Genomic DNA, 21,195 nt, shown 5'->3' with positions numbered 1-21,195 from the left:
GTGCGGTGGTTCATACCTATAATCCCAGCAGTTTGGGAGGCGGAGGCAGGCGGATCACCTGAGGTCAGGAGATCGAGACCATCCTGGCCAACATGGAGAAACCCATCTCTACTAAAAATTCAAAAATTAGCTGGGTGTAGTGGTGCACACCTGTAATCCCAGCTACTGGGGAGACTAAGGCAGAAAAATCGCTTGAACCTGGGAGGCGGAGGTTGCAGTGAGCCAAGATCATGCCATTGCATTCCAGCATAGGCAGCAAGAGCAAAACTCCATCTCAAAAAAGAAAAAGAAAAAGAGAGAGATTTGGGCTTGTATTTTAGCCTGTATTTTTATTTCACTTTTCTAATCATTCATTTTTATTTATGTATCTATTTTTCAGACAGAGACTTGCTCTGTCACCCAGGCTGTAGTGCAGTGGTGTGATCTTGGCTCACTGCAACCTCCACCTCCCAGGTTCAAGCGATTCTCCTGCCTAAGCCTCCCAAGTAGCTGGGACTACAGGTGTGCACCACCACACCCAGCTCTTTTTATTTTTTTATTTTTGTTTTGTATTTTAGTAGAGATGTGGTTTCACCATGTTGGCCAGGATGGTCTCGATCTCCTGACCTCGTGATCTGCCTGCCTCAGCCTCTCAAAGTGCTGGGATTACAGGTGTGAGCCACCATGCCCAGCCTTTTATTGTGTTTTACAAACATCCTCATCTGCAACAGATTGCTTTTTTTTTTAAAGCTGGCTGTTTTTCAAAAATACTTTGGAAAGCACAGATTTAACTGTACTAACTACTGTGGCAAACTAACATTGGATAAAAAATGATCACTGCTAGCATTGCGCAGTGGCAGTATTGTAGCCAATGAGGTTTATCCGAGGCATGATTATTGCTAACTGAAAACTTCCTGATACCCTGCCATGACGACTTGAAATACACTCAGCATTGGCACTTTCTGGCAGTCTCTACGGGGACTGAATCATCTCATTGAAAAAAAAATCCCTGCTTTCATAAAGCTTGCATATTAATAAGAAGGGCAGGTTGTGATTGTTGCATAACAACATGTTCTAGACACTTAGAGGAAAAAGATGATTCCACGAGGAAAGGTAACAGAAGGCTTTGTGGAGGAAGCGATTGTTCAATGAGGTCTTATTTGATGAATGGGTAGAGTTTGGGGAGGTAAAAATAGGAAAGGATACACATTTCAGACAGAGTGAACAATGGGAGGGAAGTCAGGGGAAGAAAATGCATCTGTGTATTGGGAAGAGCATGCAATTGACCTCAAGAGCAGACGGAATGTGATAAATCTAGAAGGGTAGACCCAATTGTAGAAGGCCTTTTGAATGTGAAGCTAAGAGATTTGCACTTGCCTGAGGTCATCTCCAAGCTGCCGCTGAAAATTTCTGAGCAGAGAGGTGGTGTTCATAAAGTCATGCTTATGACAGAACCAGATTGTGTAGGTCAGAATAAAAAGTACAGATTTATCCTGAGAGCAGTGAGGAGCCATTGCAGGATCTCAAATAGGAGCCCCACTGCTGCTGGCAGTACTGCTTGGGACAGGACCCATCACAGTCCCCAGCAATGGACAGCACACCCCAGGAAAGGGCCCCCAACCCTCTCCCCTACGCGGGCTGTGGCGCCTCAAATAACCCCCCCCCCACCAGTCCCCACAACACCAGCAGTGACACCCTGGATAGTGCCCACTGCCCATGGCAGGTCACTCCCAAGTCGTCCCCCATGCCTAGGGCTGTGCGGACCAAGATGATGAACCTATCCCATCTTACCTTTCTAGCTGCGCTGTAGTCTCGGTCAGTGCCAACAACCGCAACAGCGAGGCGAGCCCAGCCGATGTGGCAGACTCTAGCCTCCAGCATAAGCGGTGGCCAGCTACTCCCACTTCTCCTCTAAGCCAGCTCGGAACAGGTGGGCCCACGTCTGAAGTGGCGAGACTCCCGCTTGGCATCCTTTATATACGGGGTTCCTAAAATACATGTTTGGATTGGATGAGAGCAAACTTCAAGGTCTACTCTAATTGGTCTTTATTTCTATGGTCTGATTGGCTAACCCAAAGCTTGTTCTCATCCAACCGGAAGCTATTCGAGCCAGGCTGAGCTACAGCTCCTTTAAGAAGGTGTGGTGCTACAGCCTTGAGGCGAGTGCCTGTCAGGCTGCGTGCCCCTAGGGAAGGCTGCCCCGCCAGGCCGGCGAGTCGGCAGCGGTGCGGTGGCGGCCTGGGCTGGCAGGAAGGAAGTCGGCGTAGGCGGGCGTCGTCCCCGGCCCGGCCACAGGGAAGTCAGCGGCGGCGACATTGGTGGTGACGGCAGAGGTCCTGGCCCAGCCAGAGAGAAGTCAGCGGAGGTGGCGGCGGTGGCCCCAGCCCGGCCACAGGGAAGTCGGTGTAGGCGGCGGCGGCCCGACCCGGGCTGGCCGGAGAGAAGTTGGCTTAGGCGGCAGCGGCAAGTCCGCGTAGCAGGCAGCGGCCCGGGCAGAGGGAAGTCGGCGTAGGCAGCCACTGCCCCGGCATGGCCAAAAGGAAGTCAGCTGAGGCGGCGGCGGCCCTGGCTGGAGCAGGCCAGAGAGAAGTCAGCGTAGGCGGCGGCAGCGGCCCTGGCCTGGGCTGGCCAGAGAGAAGTCAGCGGATGCAGCGATGGCGGCCCGGGCCACCCCGGCCTGGCCCAGCCACAGGGACGTCAGCGGCGGGGGCGGCAGCGGCCCTGGCCCGGCCAGAGAGAAGTCAGCGGAGGTGGTGGCAGTGGCCCCACCCCAGTGAGAGGGAAGACTGTAGGCGGCAGCCAGCCAGGCCCGGGTGGAGGGAAGTCGGCGTAGGCGGGGGCGGCTGCGGCAGCGCGGTCAGAGCGAGCCGAGGTGGCTTCAGCGTGATGGTGGAGGACGAGACAGGTCTCTGCGGTAAGTGGCGGGGACTTGTGCCCCACCAGGAATCCTCCAGACCTCCCTGCTCCTTCTCCGCGGCTCCCTACTTTGTCTGGGATGGGTTGGTGGCACTATGGGGTACAACACTGCCAGCGGCGAGGGATGGGTTGGGGATGCTGTCAGGTGTTACATTGTCCCCAGTGAGGGGGGAGGGGCGGCAGGTGTGAGATCCACGACATCATTGCCTGTCTGGGAGCTGGTTGGGGGCACTATCCAAGGCTGCATCGCCCACATGGGGAGTGGGTTGGGGCTGTCTGGGGCTGCAATGCTGGTGGTGGAGGATGGTTTAGGGGGTGCTACACTGCTGGTCGGGGGGAGGGGTGGTGTTTAAGGCATCATGGGGACTACACTGAGACAGAGGTTGGGGGGCTTGTTGGGAGAGCTACACAGGGTTGGACTGCCTGTGGATTGGGGTAGAGGGTTGGTGGGGGCACTCTTGGGGCCGGATACACAGCCTGAGTGGTGGAGAGGCCACGGGTGGGCCAGGTGCTCTCAGGAATCTGCACTGCCTCATAAAGAGCGGGTGAGTGTGCTATTCCAGGCTGCGTGAGTTGTGGCAGGGGCAGTTTGGGTGCACTATCAGGGGCTACCCGAGCTAGCCATGGGGGTACTTCCCAAGGTGGAGAGGGAGTTTGGAGTGCTATCAGTGGCTGCACTGCTCAAGGCCGAGAGTTGGTTGGGGGCGCTATCCAGGGTCACACTGTTCCCAACGGGGAGTGAATTACGGTACTCACTATTCAGGGTTACAGCACCCGCAATGTGGGGTGGTTTGGGTGCCATATGGGGGCATCACTGCCTGTGGTGGGGGTCTGCTTGGGGATGCTATCTGTGGCTACACTGCCCACCCCAGGGAGCCTGTTGGGGTGCTATCCCGGGCTGTACTGCCCATGGTAGGGGGGTGGTTTGCGGGTGCCATCGAGTGCTGCAGTGTCTAAAGCAGGGGCAGGTTAGGGGCTGCCATGATGTGCTACACTGCCGGTGGTGGGGGATGGGGTGTTGGCACTATCCTGGGGCTGCCCTGCCGGTCGTGGGGGATGGGGTATTGGTGCTATCCTGGGGCTACACTGCCGGTGGCAGTGGGTTAGGGGCTCTGTCGGAAACTGCACTGCCGGTGGCAGGTGATGGAGGTTTCAGTGACAGCGGTGGTCTCAGAGAGAGGAGTGGTCCTCCTCTCCTGGGACTCTAAACTCTAAAGGGCCATCTGCTGCTGTGTGGCAGGCACACATTTCTGTAGCAGATACCATGGGGTGACAAGGCCCTGTGGGTGAAGGTCTCAGGAATGGGAACCAGCACATGGGTGGGGAGGGCTGGCTGGGGCTATGTTTCTGCTGCTCGTGTTTCCCAAGCACAGCCTGGGTGGTCCCAGTGGTTCCTGTGGAGCGGGAAGCCCAGGCACCCTGGTGTCTCCAGTCTCTACTCCCTAGCCAGTTTGGGCCAAGAAGAGATGCTGTGGTCTTTGGAGGGTGGGTGTGAGTGCCTTCACTGAAACTGTCTCATGCCACCCAGTGGCCAGCATGACAAGGTGGGGGTCTAATGCTACCATTCTCTTATGTCCCGTTCTAGGCTTTTCTGGCTTTGCCCGCCCAGCTGCTCTGTGCCATGAGAAGGAAGAGCTATCTGCTGCATGCTGGAGGCTGGAGCCTGGCACCACGGCTCGCCTTGCTGCAGTGGGTGGCAGGGACGGAGACTGCAGAGCGCCGGAGAGGTAGGAGCATGGCTGGCTGCCACCAGGGCAGGGACGGGTGCAGAGGTGGCCAGGTGGCAGCCTCTGAGGAGGCCTGGGTCCCTGGGTCCCCCGCTGCTGTTTATGGCAGGCAGAGCTGGGGTTGCCACCGCTTCTGATGCGCCATGTGCAGGTGGCAGCTACAGTTGAGCTGTAGGATGGCAGTGCTGGTTTTCGTTCTTCTGTTCCTTTTTGTTCCTGGTCCAGGGTGCTGGTCACAGGCGCTGGTTACCCTACAGCCACTGGGATGGGGCTGGGTGCCAGTTCCAGTCCTCCTACTGCTGCGAGGCCTGGCCCTTAGGTCCACGTTGCTGGAGGAAGTGGGCAGGATCAGGGGTTGCCACCACACTGCCAAATGCCATCTCTAAGTGGCAGGTGCAGCAATATGCATGGGAGGCTGCAGGGCTGGTCTCAGACAGCCTGGGTGTTGCCCAGGGCACCTCCCCCCACCCTAAGATCCGTGCTTCCTTGGCCCATGCCCAGAGTGTGTGGTCGCGGGCTCTGGGCCCACTGCAGCACCCAGGTTGAGTCTGAGCACCGGTTTCCATCACCCTGTAACTGCGCCGCCAACCGCCTAAATTAGGCACCATGGTGACATCTGGCCCTGGGATTCCTGCTGCTGGTGGGGGAGGACAGGGCCAGGGGTTGCCACTGATACTGACTTGTGCCATTTCCAGGTTGCAGCTGTGGCTGAGCCCATGGCAGATTCTTGCATAGCTGCTCCCCGAGGGCGTGGGGGTCAGGGAGTGTACCGCCATCCCACCCTAGGGTCCACTTTTCCTTAGGCCTGGCCCAGAGCACAGGTTTGCAGGCGCTGGGCACTGTGCAGCCCCAGAGTTGTGACTGAGCGCCTCCTGCCCTCCCACACCTGCAGGCTAACTGTGGCAGTATCCGGTCCTGGGTTCCATGCTACTGGGGTCAATGTCCAGGGATGCCACTGCTGCTGCCCCATGCCATGTGTAGGTTGCTGCGGCAGCTGATCCCAGAGCAGAGGCTGTCAGAGCTGGTCCCAGATAGCCTGAAGGTCACCTAGTGCACCAGCCAAAGGGTGCATTCTTTCTTGGCCCACACACAGAGTGAGGATTGCAGGCTCTGGGCACTGTACCACTGGCATGGGGAGACAGGTGGCAGGGAAACAGCATTACCTGATCGCACACCCCACATCAGGCATGTACCAAAAGCTCCGCTAGGAAAACATTCAGAGAGGTCTGGTAACTTGCCTCAGGTCACACAGAAAGTGAGAGACAGAGTGGTAGGCAAACCCAGGCCTGCTGGGCTAGTTTCTCCCCCTGTCCTTGGCCCTGGGACACCTCTCAGACACAGCAGAAACCCACCCAGGAAGACAAACCTCGAGGGCTGACAAGTTTGGAAAGTTGGGAAATCTCTCATGCAAGGCTGAGACCTTTGACGCCCCTGGGGGAGTAGACTAGGGGAAGTGGGCCATGCATGTGAACACCGGGCTGATGACATTCACCAGCTGCCTCCTAACGAAACCCACCCCAGGGCCTTTGCCTTAGCTGCCTCCTCACCATATCCACCCCAGGGCTGTTGCCCCAGCTGCTTCCTCACTGCACTCACTCCAGGGCCTTTGCCCCTGCTGCCTCCTCACCACACTCACCCCAGGGCCTTTGCCCCTGCTGTTCCTCACCACACTCACCCCAGTCAAATTGTATTTCTGGTTCTAGATCCTTGATGAATTGTCACACTGTCTTCCATAATGGTTGAACTAAAGTAATATTTTTCTTAAGCTGCTTATTGGTGATATGTACTCTGAAAGCAAAAACAGCCAAGTATGTTATTTTCACAGATGTCAGACTACGCAAGTGTGTTTCCAAAATCTCTGGTTACTTGGGTTTCTCACCCTTCCCCTCAACTATGTAGATGGTATTCTAGTGTTTTCCTGAATTTTCTGTCACAGAGGAAAAGCCAGGGTCAGCCTGATTTTCATTCATTTCTTTTCTTTTCTTTTTTTGTTTTTTTTTTTTTTTTTTTTTTAGACAGAGTTTCGCTCTTGTTACCCAGGCCTGGAGTGCAATGGCGCAATCTCGGCTCACCGCAACCTACGCCTCCTGGGTTCAGGCAATTCTCCTGTCTCAGCCTCCTGAGTAGCCGGGATTATAGGTACGCGCCCCATGCCCAGCTAATTTTTTGTATTTTTAGTAGAGACGGGGTTTCACTATGTTGACCAGGATGGTCTCCATCTCTTGACCTCGTGATCCACCCACCTCGGCCTCCCAAAGTGCTGGGATTACAGGCGTGAGCCACCTCACCTGGCAATTTTCATTCGTTTCTAAGTACTTTTCTCAGATCCCGGAATGGTTTAAAGTTTTCCAGCATTTCAATACATATTCTGCCAGGATATGTCGATGTGAGGATTTCTTTTTATAGAACATGATTTTTTATAAAGGTCCAGAAAAAATGTTCTCTATGTTGTTGTTTTTTTCATTAGTTTGTTGTTATACGCTATTATGAAAATTTTATTGTATTAATCTTGGAGTTTTAATATTGGGTTTCACAGAGCTCTCGTCGTCATCACTTTCATTCTGTTATCCTTTTCCTCTACATTCTTGGAGGACTTCTCCAATTTATTCTTAATATCACTGATTTGATTTTCTTTTCTTTGCGGTATCAGTGTTGCTGATGAATATCTTCATGTGGATATTTAAATGCTTTCTGATTCCTTGCAAATCTTTTTGTTTTTTTAATTGTACTTTAGGTTCTGGGTTACATTTGCAGATCATGCAGGATTGTTGCATAGGTACACACATGGGAATGTGGTTTGTTGCCTCCATCCCCCTGTCACCTACCTGGCATTTCTCCCCATCTTATCCCTCCCCGACTTCCCCATCCTCCCCCACTGTCCCTCCCTTGGCCCCCGCAACAGACCCCAGTGTGTGATGTTCCCCTCCCTGTGTCCATGTGTTCTCATTGTTCAACACCTTCCTATGAGTGAGAACATGTGGTGTTTGATTTTCTGTTCTTGTGTCAGTTTGCTGAGAATGCTGGTTTCCATATTCATCCATGTCCCTACAGATGACATGAACTCATCATTTCTTATGGCTACATAGTATTCCATGGTGTATAGGTGCCAAGTTTTCCTTGTCCAGTCTGTCATCAATGGGCATTTGGTTTGGTTCCAGGTATTTGCTATTGTAAACAGCGCCATTATGAACTTATGTGTGCATGTGTCCTTATAATAGAATGGTTTATAATCCTCTGCGTGTGTTACTCAGTAATGGGATTGCTGGGTCAAATGGAATTTCTATTTCTAGGTCCTTCAGGAAGCAGCACACTGTCTTCCACAATGGTTGACCCAGTTTACACTCCCACCAGCAGTGTTAAAGTGTTCCTATTTCTCCACATCCTCTCCAGCATCTGTTGTCTCCAGATTTTTTAATGATTGCCATTCTGACTGGTGTGAGATGATATCTCAATGTGGTTTTGATTTGCATTTCTCTAATAATCACTGATGATGAGCATTTTTTCATGTTTCTTGGCCTCATATATGCCTTCTGTTGAAAAGTGTCTGTCCATATCTTCCACTTTTGGATGGGTTTGTTTGCTTTTTACTTGTACATCTGTTTCAGTTCTTTGTAGATTCTGGATATTAGCCCTTTGTCAGATGGGTAGATTGCAAAATTTTTTCCCATTCTGTTGGTTGCTGGTTCACTCTGTTGATTGTTTATTTTGCTGTACAGAAGCTCTGGAATTTAATTAGGTCCCAGTTGTCTATTTTGGCTTTTGCTGCCAACGATTTTGGTGTTTTAGTCATGAAGTCCTTGCCTATGTTACATATATTCCTTTTCATCTCCTTCCATTTCATTTTTTTTTTCCTTTTTTTTCTTTTTTGTGAGACAGAGCCTTGCTCTGTTGCCTAGGCTGGTGTGCAGTAGCACCATCTCAGCTCACTGCAACCTTTGCCTCCTGGATTCAAGCAATTTTCTGTCTTTGCTTCCTGAGTAGCTGGAATTACAGGTACCCACCACCGCTCCTAGCTAATTTTTTGTATTTGGGAAGTAATTGGGTCATGAGAGCATGAACCTACATCACAGGGCTGTTTCCTAAATGCCGGGGCCACTTTAATTCTCACAAGCTCTCATTTTGCGGAGGAGGAATTCCCACCCGAAGGCCCCACCGCCAGGATGTGGAAAAGCTGAAAGCTGAGCTCAGGTCATACCAACTAAATCCAGGTTCCCATCACTCCATGACGCAGCCTTCAAGCCCCTTCCCCCTGGAATGATGACATAGCGGTGGGCTTGGCCATGCACTGCCTGACCCTGGCAGGCAGTGAACCGAGGAGATCACCCAGCTGGGACCCAGGGAGGAGGCAAAGAGGAGACCCCTCAGCAGGGTCTGTTTCTCCTGCCTGGGCTTGTCCTGCATTCAGGGCCAATGTGGTCCTAGGGGGTATCCAGACCCCTCCCTTCCTCTTCCGGGTGTCCCCAGAGGTTCAGAAAAGTCTGTGCTTAAAGAAAGATTCAATGAAATCATTTTCAAAAAAGAGGATACATACATACATGGATAAATACATACAGAAGCAGGAGTGTACAAGCCTGGGCAACACAGCAAGACCCCACCTCTACGAAAAAAAAATTAGCCAGACATGGGGATGCATGTCTGTTGTCCCAGCTGCTCAGGAAGCTGAGTCAGGAGGATCGCTTCAGCCTAGGAGTTTAAGGCTGCAGTGATCTGTGATTGTGCCGTTGCACTCCAGCCTGGGCGACAGAGCAAGATTGTGCCTCTAAAAATAAAAATTTTTTAAAAGGAAGTATGACTGTGTGTCTGTGTGTCAGAGCATGCAGATTCGACAGGTGTGTGTGTGTGTGTGTGTGTATGAGAGAAAAAAGACCACACACACACACACACACACAAACACACACGGAAAGAATGAGGACAGTTAAAGGAAGGAGAAAGATGCACACACCCCTCAGCCAGTGTGACTGAGAGGCCGGGCCCACTGGCTGGGGGGCTCAGTTGTTTGAAGTGGCTTGGGTAGAACCAAATAAACAAATGTCATAGCTCTAGAACTGGCACACCTGGCACCCCATTGAATTTTCATTTTTGTTTTTTTAAAAAAAACAGGGTCTCATTGTTTCCCAGGCTAGTCTCAAACTCCTGGGCTCAAGTGATCTAATCACCTTGGCCTCCCAAAGTGCTGGGATTACAGGCATGAGCCACCAAGTTTCACCTACTGAATTTTCAGAAAAGCGCCATGAGGTCGCTCTTCTAATCCATGTTAACATCTGCTGGGGCTAAGGCTCGGGAGGGGGAGCCTGCTGCTCAGGGTTACTTGTGACACGTGATGTGAATGGCCTGTGAGCCAATTCACCCCAAGCCCAAGCCCTTCTCCCATGCACCAGCATGTCCAGGTCCCTCAGCAGCAAGGACGCAACATGGGGCCCCATCAACTGGGGTTCTCTTCAGGCCTCTTCACGCCCCACAAGTGGTATTTTCATACATTGGCTCTTTTCCTTTGTGTGCATTAATTCATTTGTGTACATTCATTCATTCATTTATTCATTCTTTGGTGTGTGTATTCATTCATTCCTTTGTGTGTGCATTCATTCACTCATTTCTTGGGTTGGGCATTCATTCACTCATTCCGTTGTATGTGCAGTCATTCATTGTCCCCTCCCTCCCTCCCTCCCTTCCTTCCTTTCTGCCTTTTTCCAGTGCCTCCTTTCCTTTCTCCTTCCCTCCCTCCCTCCCTTTCTTTCTCACACACTTTTGACCCCTCAGGGCTATGCTCATTCCATGTGCTTATTGGCTGCCATCTAGGTCATACTGGGTAAGAACAGAGAAGACACTTCTGCCGGGCCATCGGCTGGGACCTAGTCCAAGGCAGTGAGCTGTAAGTGGGAAAGGACCACCATGCAAGACCTCAGCAGGACATGGAGGCCTCCCCAGCCTCCCCTCCTCACCCCTACTCATTCACTGAACACCTATCAGGGGCTGCTCGGGGCCTGGCCCTGGCAGTCCTTCTTCAGCTCAAAGGGCCAGGGTGCCCAGAGAGAATTACAGTACCAGTATGGGTGCGGTGGTTCATGCCTATAATCCCAGTACCTTGGGAGGCCAAGGCGGGTGAATCACTTGAGGTCAGGAGTTTGAGACCAGCCTGGCCAACATGGTAAAAACCCGTCTCTATTAAAAATACCAAAAATTAGCTTGGCCCACTTGGTGGTGCATACCTGTATCCCAGCTACTAGGGAGGCTGAGGCAGGAGAATGACTTGAACCTGGGAGTTGGAGATTGCAGTGAGCTGAGATCATGCCACTGCATTCCAGCCTGATGAAAAAGCAAGACTCCCAACTTAAAAAATAAAAGAGAGGCTGGGCGAGATGACTCATGCCTGTAATCCCAGCACTTTGGGAGGCTGAGGCAGGCAGATCACGAGGTAAGCCGCATGAGTCTTTGCATGAGTTCCATTTTATGATTCTGTGTAAAGTCTCTGAGGCCTTTGTCAGGTGTGAGGCCTCTGTGTGAGAACAAAGGAAGGTCTCTGAAATTTGCAGGAGGTCTCTGTGGGACTGAATGAAGTCTCTCAGTGTGGTCCCTGTGGGATTCTCTGAAGGGGTTTGTGTGAGGACTCTGGGAATCTCAGTGCTGTGTCTCTGTGGAGCACCATGAGGTCTCTGAGAGCTCTGTGGGGTCTCTGGAGGCCGCAGTGTGTCTCTCTCTGTGGCAGTGAGTGGTCCCAGTGGGCTCTCTGTATGAAATGTCTCTGTGAGGTTTCTGTGGGAGGTCTCTGTGGTCTCTACTGCTGGCCTCGCTACACCCCACGGGAGACTGAGTAGTGGAGGGATAAGGGCTTGTGTTTTCCTATGTTCTTGTTGGTCGGCCAGCGTTTCCCATGGCGCTTCTCCTGGCCTGTGGAGTCCACACGTCCAGCTCCTCCACGTCCCAGAACTCGTCTATCGGTTTCCTGAGGAAACCCAGCAGCAAGCAGCCAGGCATGGCCCATCCTCAGCAGTCAGGGTCCCAGCTCTGTTACTCTGTCTCCTGAGCTCCCCAGGGGGACCGGAGCTGATCTCTGCTCCAGGTTTCAGCCTCTCCTGTTGGTCCTGGCTCTGCTGTCACTGCTGGGTCCACCTTGGAGGCTGCCTCAGTCATCTGGGCCCCAGACAGACCTGGCCCTAGGACAGGCCACATGCTGGGGACTGTTGCTTACTTCCCTCTTTACCCCAAGTACCAACCAGTCCCACATGCTGGGGGAAGGGCCATTTCCATTTTCATCTAAATCAGTGGCATCGCCTGGCATGGTCCTCTCCACCATGGAAACGAGACCCCCGGAACTGGGCCTCCTGTGCACCTGTATGTGCACAAGGCAGGGAAACTCCCTCTAGAGACATCCCACTCCTCTCCCTGATTTGTGGGGACCTCCTGCTTTCCCATAGGGAGAGGACCCAGAGAGGAGGAAGCTGTGCTGAAAGCAGAGGGAGACAGAGCGGGGATGGCTCCTGCCCTGCCCAGCCCCTGCCCATTCTGGACAGGTCACTTCCAGCTGCCTTATGTGTTCAAATCCTGCCTGCCTGCCTCTTCCCCTGCTGGTCTGTGGGGCAAGAAAGGACCTCAGGAGCCAGGGGAGATTTGCTGCGTGACCCCAGCTTAGCTGCTGGGGTCCTTCTAAGTCACCACCTCTCCCCTGGGGGCAATCCTGGGGCTATGTGTATCTTAAAGGTCACCAGACTCCTGAGTCATGCCTGGGGTTCTCTAGTCTTTGCTTTTTCACCTTTTGTCAACATATCCTTTTAAAAATTCGATAGGTAGGCCAGGTGTGGTGGCTCATACCTGTAATCCTAGCACTTTGGGAGGCCAAGGCTGGTAGATCACCAGAGGTCAGGAGTTTGAGACCAGCCTGGCCAACCTGGCAAAACCGCATCTCTATTAAAAATGTAAAAAATTACCCAGGTGTGGTAGTGGGTGACTATAAGCTCAGATACTTGGAAAACTGAGGCAGTAGAATCACTTGAACCCAGGGGCTGGAGGTTGCAGTGAACCGAGATTATACCACTGTACTTGAGCCTGGGCAAAAGAGTGAAACTCTGTCTCTGTCTCAAAAAAAAAAAAAAAAAAAAAGAAATTCAATAGGTTACTATGTGCAAGCTTATTAAAGATGTTAAGAAATTCATCTTCCCTTATTCACTTTGCCTTCTCACTGGTCTGGCCCTCTGTGTTGGGGGTAAATGCGTTTTTAGGTCTGTGGTCTGGGAGCTGGAACAGGGACAGACCCTGGGGGGCAGGGGTGGTGGCCAGGATGAGCCATAGGCCCCTCTATGCCTGTGGAAGGGGTTGGAATGTCAGAGTCTCCCAGGTCATGGCACCGCCTACGGAGGCCTCACACCACTTTGCCTCCTTTTCAATTCTTTGTCTGCATCCCGCTGTACTTCTACAGAGTCCCACCATCAGAAGCTTCTGCACACACAGGCATGCCCTGCCCCATTCACCCAGAACTACTTCTCTGAAGCTGAGACACTCATCGGTGAGACAGACAAAGGCAGGTGACCCAGGAGCAGGGTCATTCACTCATTTCGGGCAGGGGAGCTCACGGTCCTCAGCAGCCTCTGTGAAGGCCTCCCCCCACCCCCCATTTTACATCCACAGTGCTGGAAGGTCTGTCCCCACCCTCACTCCAGAGTGCAAGAAAGGGAGAGGCAGTGGGATGGGGACTCTGTGCTTTGTATTTAGGCTGAGCTAAGAGGGCCCATCTCCATCCCAGCCTTTTCACGGGAGAAACGGGGCTTCCCAAGGGCAGGCGTTATCTACTCTCCCCCAGGATATCCAGGGTCAAGACTTCCCTGGCTTCTGAACTCAGCGCCCACACTCTCCCACCCGAGCTTCCACTATTTTGTGACACATGAAGCTACTTGACCATGGCAGTTCCTGGAGCCTGCATGGAGATATTCAGTCCTATGACTTCTCTGCAAACCTTCCTACAGCTGCATAAAGTTTGAGGTAGAGTAAGTAGTAGAAAGATGGGTTTGAACCACATCTCTGAGTGGGATCTTTGTAGGTGTTCTCATCTTGTTTTTAGAATTTTTTGTTGTTTTTGTAAAGACAGTATTATGGAAACCTAAGCTTCAGTGAAGGAACTCAGGATGAAGGTGGGCTTACAACACCACTCTCAGAATCCCTCCATGTCCTGTCACTTCTAGAAAACAAGCCCACACCAAGCACGACACAAATAAAAGCCATTATCCTTTTATGGGGGAAAAAAGGGAGATATTTATTCATTTCGGAATATTAAAAGTTCTGTGTCTTCACAGAAGACTACTTGACCTTCTGGGAGACAGCCTTCTTGGGGAGCAAGAGTTGGGGCTGTCCTGGCCCCATTGGTCATTGTTGCACCGGACACTTTTCAAGGACTGTTGATGTCTGATATGCTTCTCTCTCTTGGGGTAACTCTGGCTCTTGAGAGTGGCTTGTTGACTGCTGGCTGCATAGCCCAGCATTCTGCTGTGTTCCGAGTGGAAGAGGTGCCTGTGGTTGCAGGGAAACCCACAGACTGGAGCTTGGAACTCCTGTTTGTGCTGATTTACGTTAGCGGCACAATGCTCACGGCAAAGTGTCGTTTTTTTCTCCAGCATGTGTCCAGCTGCTGCCGTGAGCCCCTTAGCTTCAGCACAGCTGCTGTACACATGTGATCTGTTCTTCACTATTTTCTGGCTCTTGGCAGTGACTGGAACTGGCTTGCTTTTTCTCACTGAAAAGACCTGCTGAAACAATTGTTTGATGTTTTCTCCGAAGTTGCATATTGAAGGAGGCTGTTTCTTTGATGGCAGCAGCCGGAGGCCTTCATCCTGATGAGTTTTTTCTGTTTTCCTGACTGGGGTGAGTTGGGGATTCCTCAGTTCTTTAAACCTTACTTCACGTTTTTCTAAGTTGGGCTTCGTTGGGTTCTCACTGTTGTGAGTAGGGGTAAACATCTGGCTCTGGCTCTTGCATGAGCCTTGACATTTCGGGTCCTTGGGCTCCTTGTACCCCAGGTTTCTCCTTCTGGCTGCCATAAGGTCACATAGCTCCCGGGAAGCCTGCATGTTCCCTGTAGCCATGCTCTGGAGACGGCCGTGGGGCACTTGAGAAGCCAAACTCTCTGTAGCAAGGGGAATGTCAGTAAAACCATCTGGAGGGAGCACAACAGCGCCACAGACTTGAGGCTGGGTCTCTGAGTTAGCGAGTTGAGAGCCTTTACTGGTCCGTGGAACCTCTGAACCACTCACATCCTTACGTGTGGCTTGGAGGTTTGCCAAGGTTCCCAAGGGGACTCTGGGTTGTGGCGCTGCCTCCATGCTCTTTCCAGCCCTTGAAGACTGGGCTCCTAAGCTCCCGCTCTGCTGGGCGCTGCCTGTGAGGCTGCATGTGAGGGACTTAGAAGGCCACCTGTCCTCCTGTCCAGCTGGAGGAGGCTTCAAGGGCCCATGGGCATTCCAAGACGGGATCCCTTGTGGGGCCGACTGGAACTTCGTAAATGTGGGTGAAGACACCAGAAGACTGTCTGGCATCTGAACAGATGCTTTGGTCAGCACCTGCTTTCTCAGACCTGCCGGTGGTGACTCTCTTAGGAATGTGGCTTTCTCAACTTTTGAGCTAGGTTTAAATTCATAGGTGGCTGAGGAGGGACCGGCAAGCTGTGTTAGGAATAAGGACGAAACTTTCTTGAGTTTAAAGAGCTTAATGGGCTTGAGGACCCTGAGGGGTAGGCTCCAGTTGTGTTGGGCCCACAACCTCACAATATGGTGTCCCAGCACCTGTTGAGTGCACGGATCGAGGAAGGAAAGCTCCTGGGATGTGTTCACACTGGCTCTTTCACTTTTCGGGGGTGTTAGATTGCTGGTCTTCATGTGGGTGCTGGACACGGAAAAAGCCTGGTTGACAGCAAGCCAGGATTGACGCACACGAATGGGGATAAAGCCCTCATTGATCTGGCCGAACTTCATGTCTACGTGGGCTTTCAGGATGTTTTCTATATGATTTGTCTCTGTGCGTCTTAATAAATCACTTTGCGAGTCTCTCCTCAAGGGCATCTTCAAGTCTCTTTCTGATTCCTCAGAAACTTGAGGTTCTGCCCCCAGAACCTTCCCTGGGAAGCTTTCCATGCACCTGGCTAGATTTTGTGGGGTCTGCCGCCGAATTTTTCGCGGGTTACTCTCTAGCGTCACCTTCCGTATGCCCTTGCTGCTTTCGCCCGTGGACTTGGAGAACTGCAAGGGTCTGAGTTTGCCCTTGGCCTGATTTGTCCCCGGCAAGTTCTCCTGAAGCTGCATCAGATCCGGAGACTCTTGGGTCGTTCCCATGTTGCTCCAGAGTTCAGGACTGACTGGAAAGTTCTCAGGAATGATTGCTGTGAAGCTTCCCTGGGGAATGTTAGGAGTGGAGGCGCTAAAGACATCCTGAGGTTTTTGGGCCCCAGAGGGTAAAGCCAACCCACGTTCTAGTTGTTTAGAAGACCATTCAGGGCGCTGCATTTCAGGTAAGGTGAGAGCTTGCCTCTTATTCTGCGACGCAAGGCAAGCTACTCTAGAATTATTAATCGGAGATGCAAAAGCAGGAGACTGGACTGGGAAAGAGGATTGAAGACGGGCCTCAGCCTCCGCCTGAGCCATGTGTGAGAGCTGGAATTGGGATGTGGGCGAAATAAAGGGTTGGGACTCAGGCCTCAGATGGGATAGGCGCTGGGCCTGGTAAAGCAGTGGAGACATTGTAGTCTCTGTTTGAACCGGGCGGACATTGGGAATGCCATTGAACAAGAAAGGAAGAGACTGTAAAGTATAAGATCTCTCAGACACCCAGGCATTAGCCACCAAGGATTCGCTGTGCAGAGAGGGGAGGCCCCAGAAAAGCTGGCTATAATTCGTCTGAAAATGTTCCTTCAGGATTCCAGGATCCGAGAGCTTCTCAGGATTGGACGATTGTTTCAAGTCTTCCATGTCCCGGATGGGTTTTAGGGTTGTGGTGTCCTGCTCAGCATTCAGTGATTTCACCAAATTCCCCAAAGAATTGAAGTGCTTTTTCGTGTTCGTTTGTTTTGGAAATGATCCATGTTTTTCTTACTTCTCCCCAATGTTGATCCTGGCTCTTTCTGTGACTTGCATTCCGACGACATTGTGGCCATCAGAGCTGAGCAAAAAGGGGCTTTCAGCTTCCATCTGACTGTTTGTGGGGTCTCCTGAGGACGAGGTTTCTGGTGGGTGGCCGGAAAGCTGATCTTGCTGGACCGATGTGTTGGAGACGCACCGGGTTCCGGTAGTTTCCTGACACCAGAATGCAGGCACAGAGATATGATTGCTTGAGCCGCCAAGGCCTGAGATGGCTGAGCCAGAAGTCGCCACATCCTCACAGGGAGATAAGCTTTGATGGATGGTTCCCAGTGGAAGCGCCACTGAGTCACAGTGAGATGGAATCGTCGGAGTGGATTCCCGCAGGGGAGGAGCAATGAAGCCTTTCAGAGGAGGCAGAGAGCAGGCCAGAGGATCAGGGGTGTGCGGTGGGTTAGGGAAAAGCGCAAGTGGCTCAGGTGAGGGGTGTTCCAGGGGAAGGGAAGGCTCTGGTGGTTGGGAGGCACTCAGAGGGGAGACTGAGGTGGCCATTGGGCCTGGTGATGGGGTGGAGACCAGAGGCAAAGGATGCTGGGTTTGAGGATCCGGGGAAGCTAATGGGGAAAGCACGGGAGCAGCATCTTCCATCGGCTCCTGAGGGGACTGGGAGGCTCCATCAGGTACTCTTTTGCACTCCTCACCTGGGGGATCTGGACCAGAGAGCTGACCAAAGTTGCTTTTCTCAGGATGCGGCCCCGGGATGCTGCAAGAGACAGGAGGCACAAGCTGCAGCCAGGAGCTGGTAGGGCCTTAGGGCAGAGTGGGCGCGTGGGCCCCGGCCCTTCCACCGCCCCACACCCAGAGCCCCCAATTCTCCTATGCCCCTCCTCTGCCCTACACCCTGATTCCTCAATTCTCCTTCTATGCCCCTCCACTACCCCACACCCTGACCCCCCAATTCTCCTATGCTCCTCCACCACCCCACACCCAGACCCCCCAATTCTCCTCCTATGCCCCTCCACTGCCCCACACCCTGACTCCCCAATTCTCCTCCTATGCCCCTCCACCACCCCACAGGCAGACTCCTTAATTCTCCTCCTATGCCCTTCCACCACCCTACACGCCAACTCCCCAATTCTATGCGCCTCCACCGCCCCACACCGACTCCCCAATTCTCCTATGCCCCTCTACTGCACCACACGCCAACTCCCCAATTGTCCTCCTGTGCCCCTCCACTGCCCCACACCCAGACCCCCAATTCTCCTATGCCCATCCACCACCCTGCACACTGACTCCCCAATTCTCCTCCTATGCCCCTCCACCACCCCACATGCTGACTGCCCAATTCTCCTCCTATATGCCTCCACCGCCTCACAACCAGACTCCCCAGTTTTCCTCCTATGCCCCTCCACCGCGCTGCACCAAGACTCCCCAGTTCTTCTCCTACCCCTTTCTCCTACCCCTTATTCCCATCCTCTGTCCCCCTGGTCTCCTCATCCCAGGTCAGCTCCAGGCTGCCATAACGCCCTGCCCTGGGGTCGAATCCCAGCCCGGTAAGAAAGATGCAGGGAAGGGGAAGTGCCTCACCGCTGCAGTTGTGAAAGCAAGTCCAGAAGCCACTCCAGGCCTGTCAGGAGGTCTCTATAAGCTGGAAATCAGGAGACAGGGTTAGGGCAGTGAGAGAGGGGCCTGGGATCTCACAGGAGGCTGAATGGCTGTTTCTTGAGGGAAGACCATGGAGAGTCAGACCCTGGAAACCACATGTCTGTGTCCAAGGCTACATGGCCTGGATGGTGATAGCGAGGCACGGAGGGCAAGGCTTTGTTGTCCACAAAGGGCTTCCACACACAGACCCTCCCCACCCCCGTCCCCATAGTCCTCACAGCTGCCCTGTGGGGAGAAAGGACTGGGGTGGTCTCAAAGAGGAATCAGCCTTAACAGAGTTGAACAGCTGTCCACAGCCCCCTCACCCCTCTCCTGATTCAGACAGGCATTGGTCTCCTCCCTTTATACTGTGCCCTGCTGGGGAACACCCAGTCCTTGGCCCACCATGGTTTCATGCCAGCACGGAATCTGAGAGGTACCCAGGGTTCTGATTTCCTTCCTAGGAGCCCCCACCTCAGGCTTCTTCAATTGACTTCCTCAGACAGAGTCGCTTCTCTCTGGGGACAGACGAGATCAAATGAACTCTAGTGTGCCCCGGCAGAGCCTTACCTTTCAGACTGCAGTTTTTCTTCCTGCCTTTGGGCCTCCCCCTCCGCTGACCCTGGGAGAGAAGGTGACCCTGGGAGACAAGAAAGGGCGAGGGGCTGAGACCAGCTCTCGCTCTCCGCCCCCAGTCCAGCCGCAGCAGTCACGAATTGCACAGCTCTCTGGTCTTGCTCAGGGAGAGGTGTGCTTCTTCCCACTCATGTTTAAGTGGATGACAAACTGCTTTTCTTAGAAAAACACGAAGAGGAGGCCAGACGCAGTGGCTCACTCCTATAATCCGAGTGTTTGCGGAAGCCAAGAAGGGTGGATCACCTGAGATCAGAAGTTTGAGACCAGCCTCGCCAGCATAGCGAAACCCTGTCTCTACTAAAAATAACAAAAATTAGCCGGGCGGTGTGGCGTGTGCCTGTAATCCCAGCTACTCCGGAGGCTGAGGCAGGAGAACTGCTTGAGCCTGGGAAGCAGAGGCTTGCTCTATCACCTAGGCTGGAGTGCCATGGCGTGATCTTGGCTCACTGCAACCTCCACCTCCTGGGTTCAAGCGGCTCTACTGCCTCAGCCTCCCGAGTAGCTTGGACTACAGGTGTGCGCCACCACACCCAACTAATATTTTGTATCTTTAGTAGAGATGAGGTTTCACTGTGTTAGCCAGGATGGTCTGGATCTCCTGATCTTGTGATCCACCCATCTGCGCTTCCCAAAGGGCTGCAATTACAGGTGTGAGCCACCGTGCCTGGCCAAAAGTAAGCATTTAAAATAGACTACTAGAGAATGGATGAGTTCTGGAGGAGGGATGAGCAGGCAATGACTGTGAAAGGGTATGGGGCTTTACTTGGAGCTGATGAAAATGTTATGAAAGGAGAACGGATCCAAGATGGCCGATTGCTAACATCCCGGGATTGCAGCTCTCAGGGAAGGCGCAGAGAAGTAGAGGACGCCACACTTTCAGACAAATTCTGGTCGCTCACGGAACAGAAGATCCCCCAGTGGAGGAAACGCACGGGTGGCCAGCGAGACTCTCGTGCCCGGCGCACGAGACTCTGTCTCAAAAAAAAAAAAAAAAGCTTACTTTTAATAAAGTAATGCTAAATACAATGTGTACATTTTCCCTTAGAAATAATCTCAAAAGCTTATACCGGAGGCAAGACCAGGGTCCAGTGGCTCTCCTAACTGCTCCAGGGTAGACTGGCAGGTGTAGAGGGTCTTTATTTGCCGCCATTTTCAGCTGTGCCTGGACAGCTCTTTGCTCTCCAGTCCAGCTAACGTCTTTTGGGTACCATCCATGTGCCCAGTACTGTACTAAAACTTATAGGCTTTGTGACAATAATGAAGAGCACCTCAGACCTCAGGATTTATGGCAAAGAGCCAGCAGCCCAGGACGAAAGATCTCAAAGGGACACAGCTAAATTTCACAGTGGTGGTGGGGAGGGTGATATCAAAGGGGAGAGTGAGAAAACATCCATCTGGGAGGATGAAGAGGTCCACATGAAGAGAGGGCCTTGAAGAAGGGTTAGAGTGAGAATAGCCAAATAGGGGCAATGAGATGTGTGTGGCACAGCAGAGAACCACGGAAGTGGGGGAGTGTCAGGAAGAAAGTCAGCACAGTTGGTGGTAGAAAGTGAGCCCGTGTGGAAGTGGGCTGCGACAATGAAGTGAGGGAGCTTTCAGAGCCAGGGATGAGCATGTCCTCTTAATCTCTCTCTCTGCTTTGAACCCCGATATGTATCTTTTGTGGTTCCACAGATCAGTCATCCTGCGTTGGATGTTAACTTTTCATCCATGTAGCAGTTGCCTCCAACTAGATTCTTGCAGAGCTCTGCCCTTTCTCGATTGCTTTCTATGCCCTCACGTATGTGGCACACTGCTTTGTATGTTTCAGCTACTTAATACAGACTTGTTCACTAGACAAAATATTTGTATGTTTTGAGCTGTTTCTCCATAGCAAGTTGCCACCTTGTGGTGTGGGGACCATGGGGTGTTGGCACAGGCAGAGTGAGTGGAGGCAGCTAGTCCACAAGCTATTTACATGTTATTATTTCAGTAATTTGAAAACTTGTAAATAATTTGTTATTTACACCTTATTTCAATAACTTGTGAATAACTTGTTATTTACACGTTATTATTTACAACCTATTCTGTGTCTATGCAGTGGAAGGCGTGGTGGGGGCACAAAAAATATGAGAAATGCACCTTGCATGGGAAGGATTCTATCGAGAGACAGTTTACCAGCAGAAACAGCTGGAAAATCACGTGACTCAGTTTCACTTGAGCCCTATATTGTGTGGAGTCAGACGATTTCATGGAGGATGTGG

General features: G+C 52.3%; 1 protein-coding gene, 1 non-coding gene and 1 pseudogene across 10 annotated transcripts in view; 2 read left to right on the top strand and 1 right to left on the bottom strand.

Moving 5' to 3' along the window:
- Positions 1-821: 821 nt before the first annotated feature.
- On the top strand, positions 822-960 carry LOC118147957 (U4 spliceosomal RNA). The gene has a single exon (XR_004734666.1). It is a non-coding gene; the product is annotated as a U4 spliceosomal RNA (small nuclear RNA).
- Positions 961-2,508: 1,548 nt separating this feature from the next.
- The window catches only part of LOC128932067 (dedicator of cytokinesis protein 9-like), a 60,880-nt gene continuing 42,193 nt past the window's right edge, over positions 2,509-21,195 (top strand). For 7 of the 8 annotated variants that reach the window (XR_013533440.1, XR_013533441.1, XM_078367939.1 and 4 more), the window contains exons 1-2: positions 2,760-2,893; positions 4,481-4,622. Coding sequence is in view for 6 of the 8 variants with exons in the window: in XM_078367939.1 (XP_078224065.1) it covers positions 4,517-4,622 (106 nt within the window). In the remaining 2 variants the exon portion in view is untranslated. Of the gene's footprint in view, positions 2,894-4,480; positions 4,623-6,637; positions 6,762-21,195 lie in introns of all 8 variants that reach the window. The other variant, XM_054255531.2, reaches the window with a different exon arrangement.
- Positions 13,785-19,025, bottom strand: LOC118147818 (spermatogenesis-associated protein 31A6-like; annotated as a pseudogene). Its single transcript, XR_013525515.1, has 3 exons — positions 18,887-19,025; positions 18,260-18,320; positions 13,785-17,435 (listed from the first exon to the last, which is right to left on the bottom strand). The product of XR_013525515.1 is annotated as a spermatogenesis-associated protein 31A6-like (transcript).

The sequence above is a fragment of the Callithrix jacchus genome, chromosome 1, assembly GCF_049354715.1.
Source record: "Callithrix jacchus isolate 240 chromosome 1, calJac240_pri, whole genome shotgun sequence".
Lineage (NCBI taxonomy): Eukaryota > Metazoa > Chordata > Mammalia > Primates > Cebidae > Callithrix > Callithrix jacchus.
The sequence above is the reverse complement of the archived record's forward strand: the minus strand, read 5'-3'. Positions and strand labels throughout refer to the sequence as shown.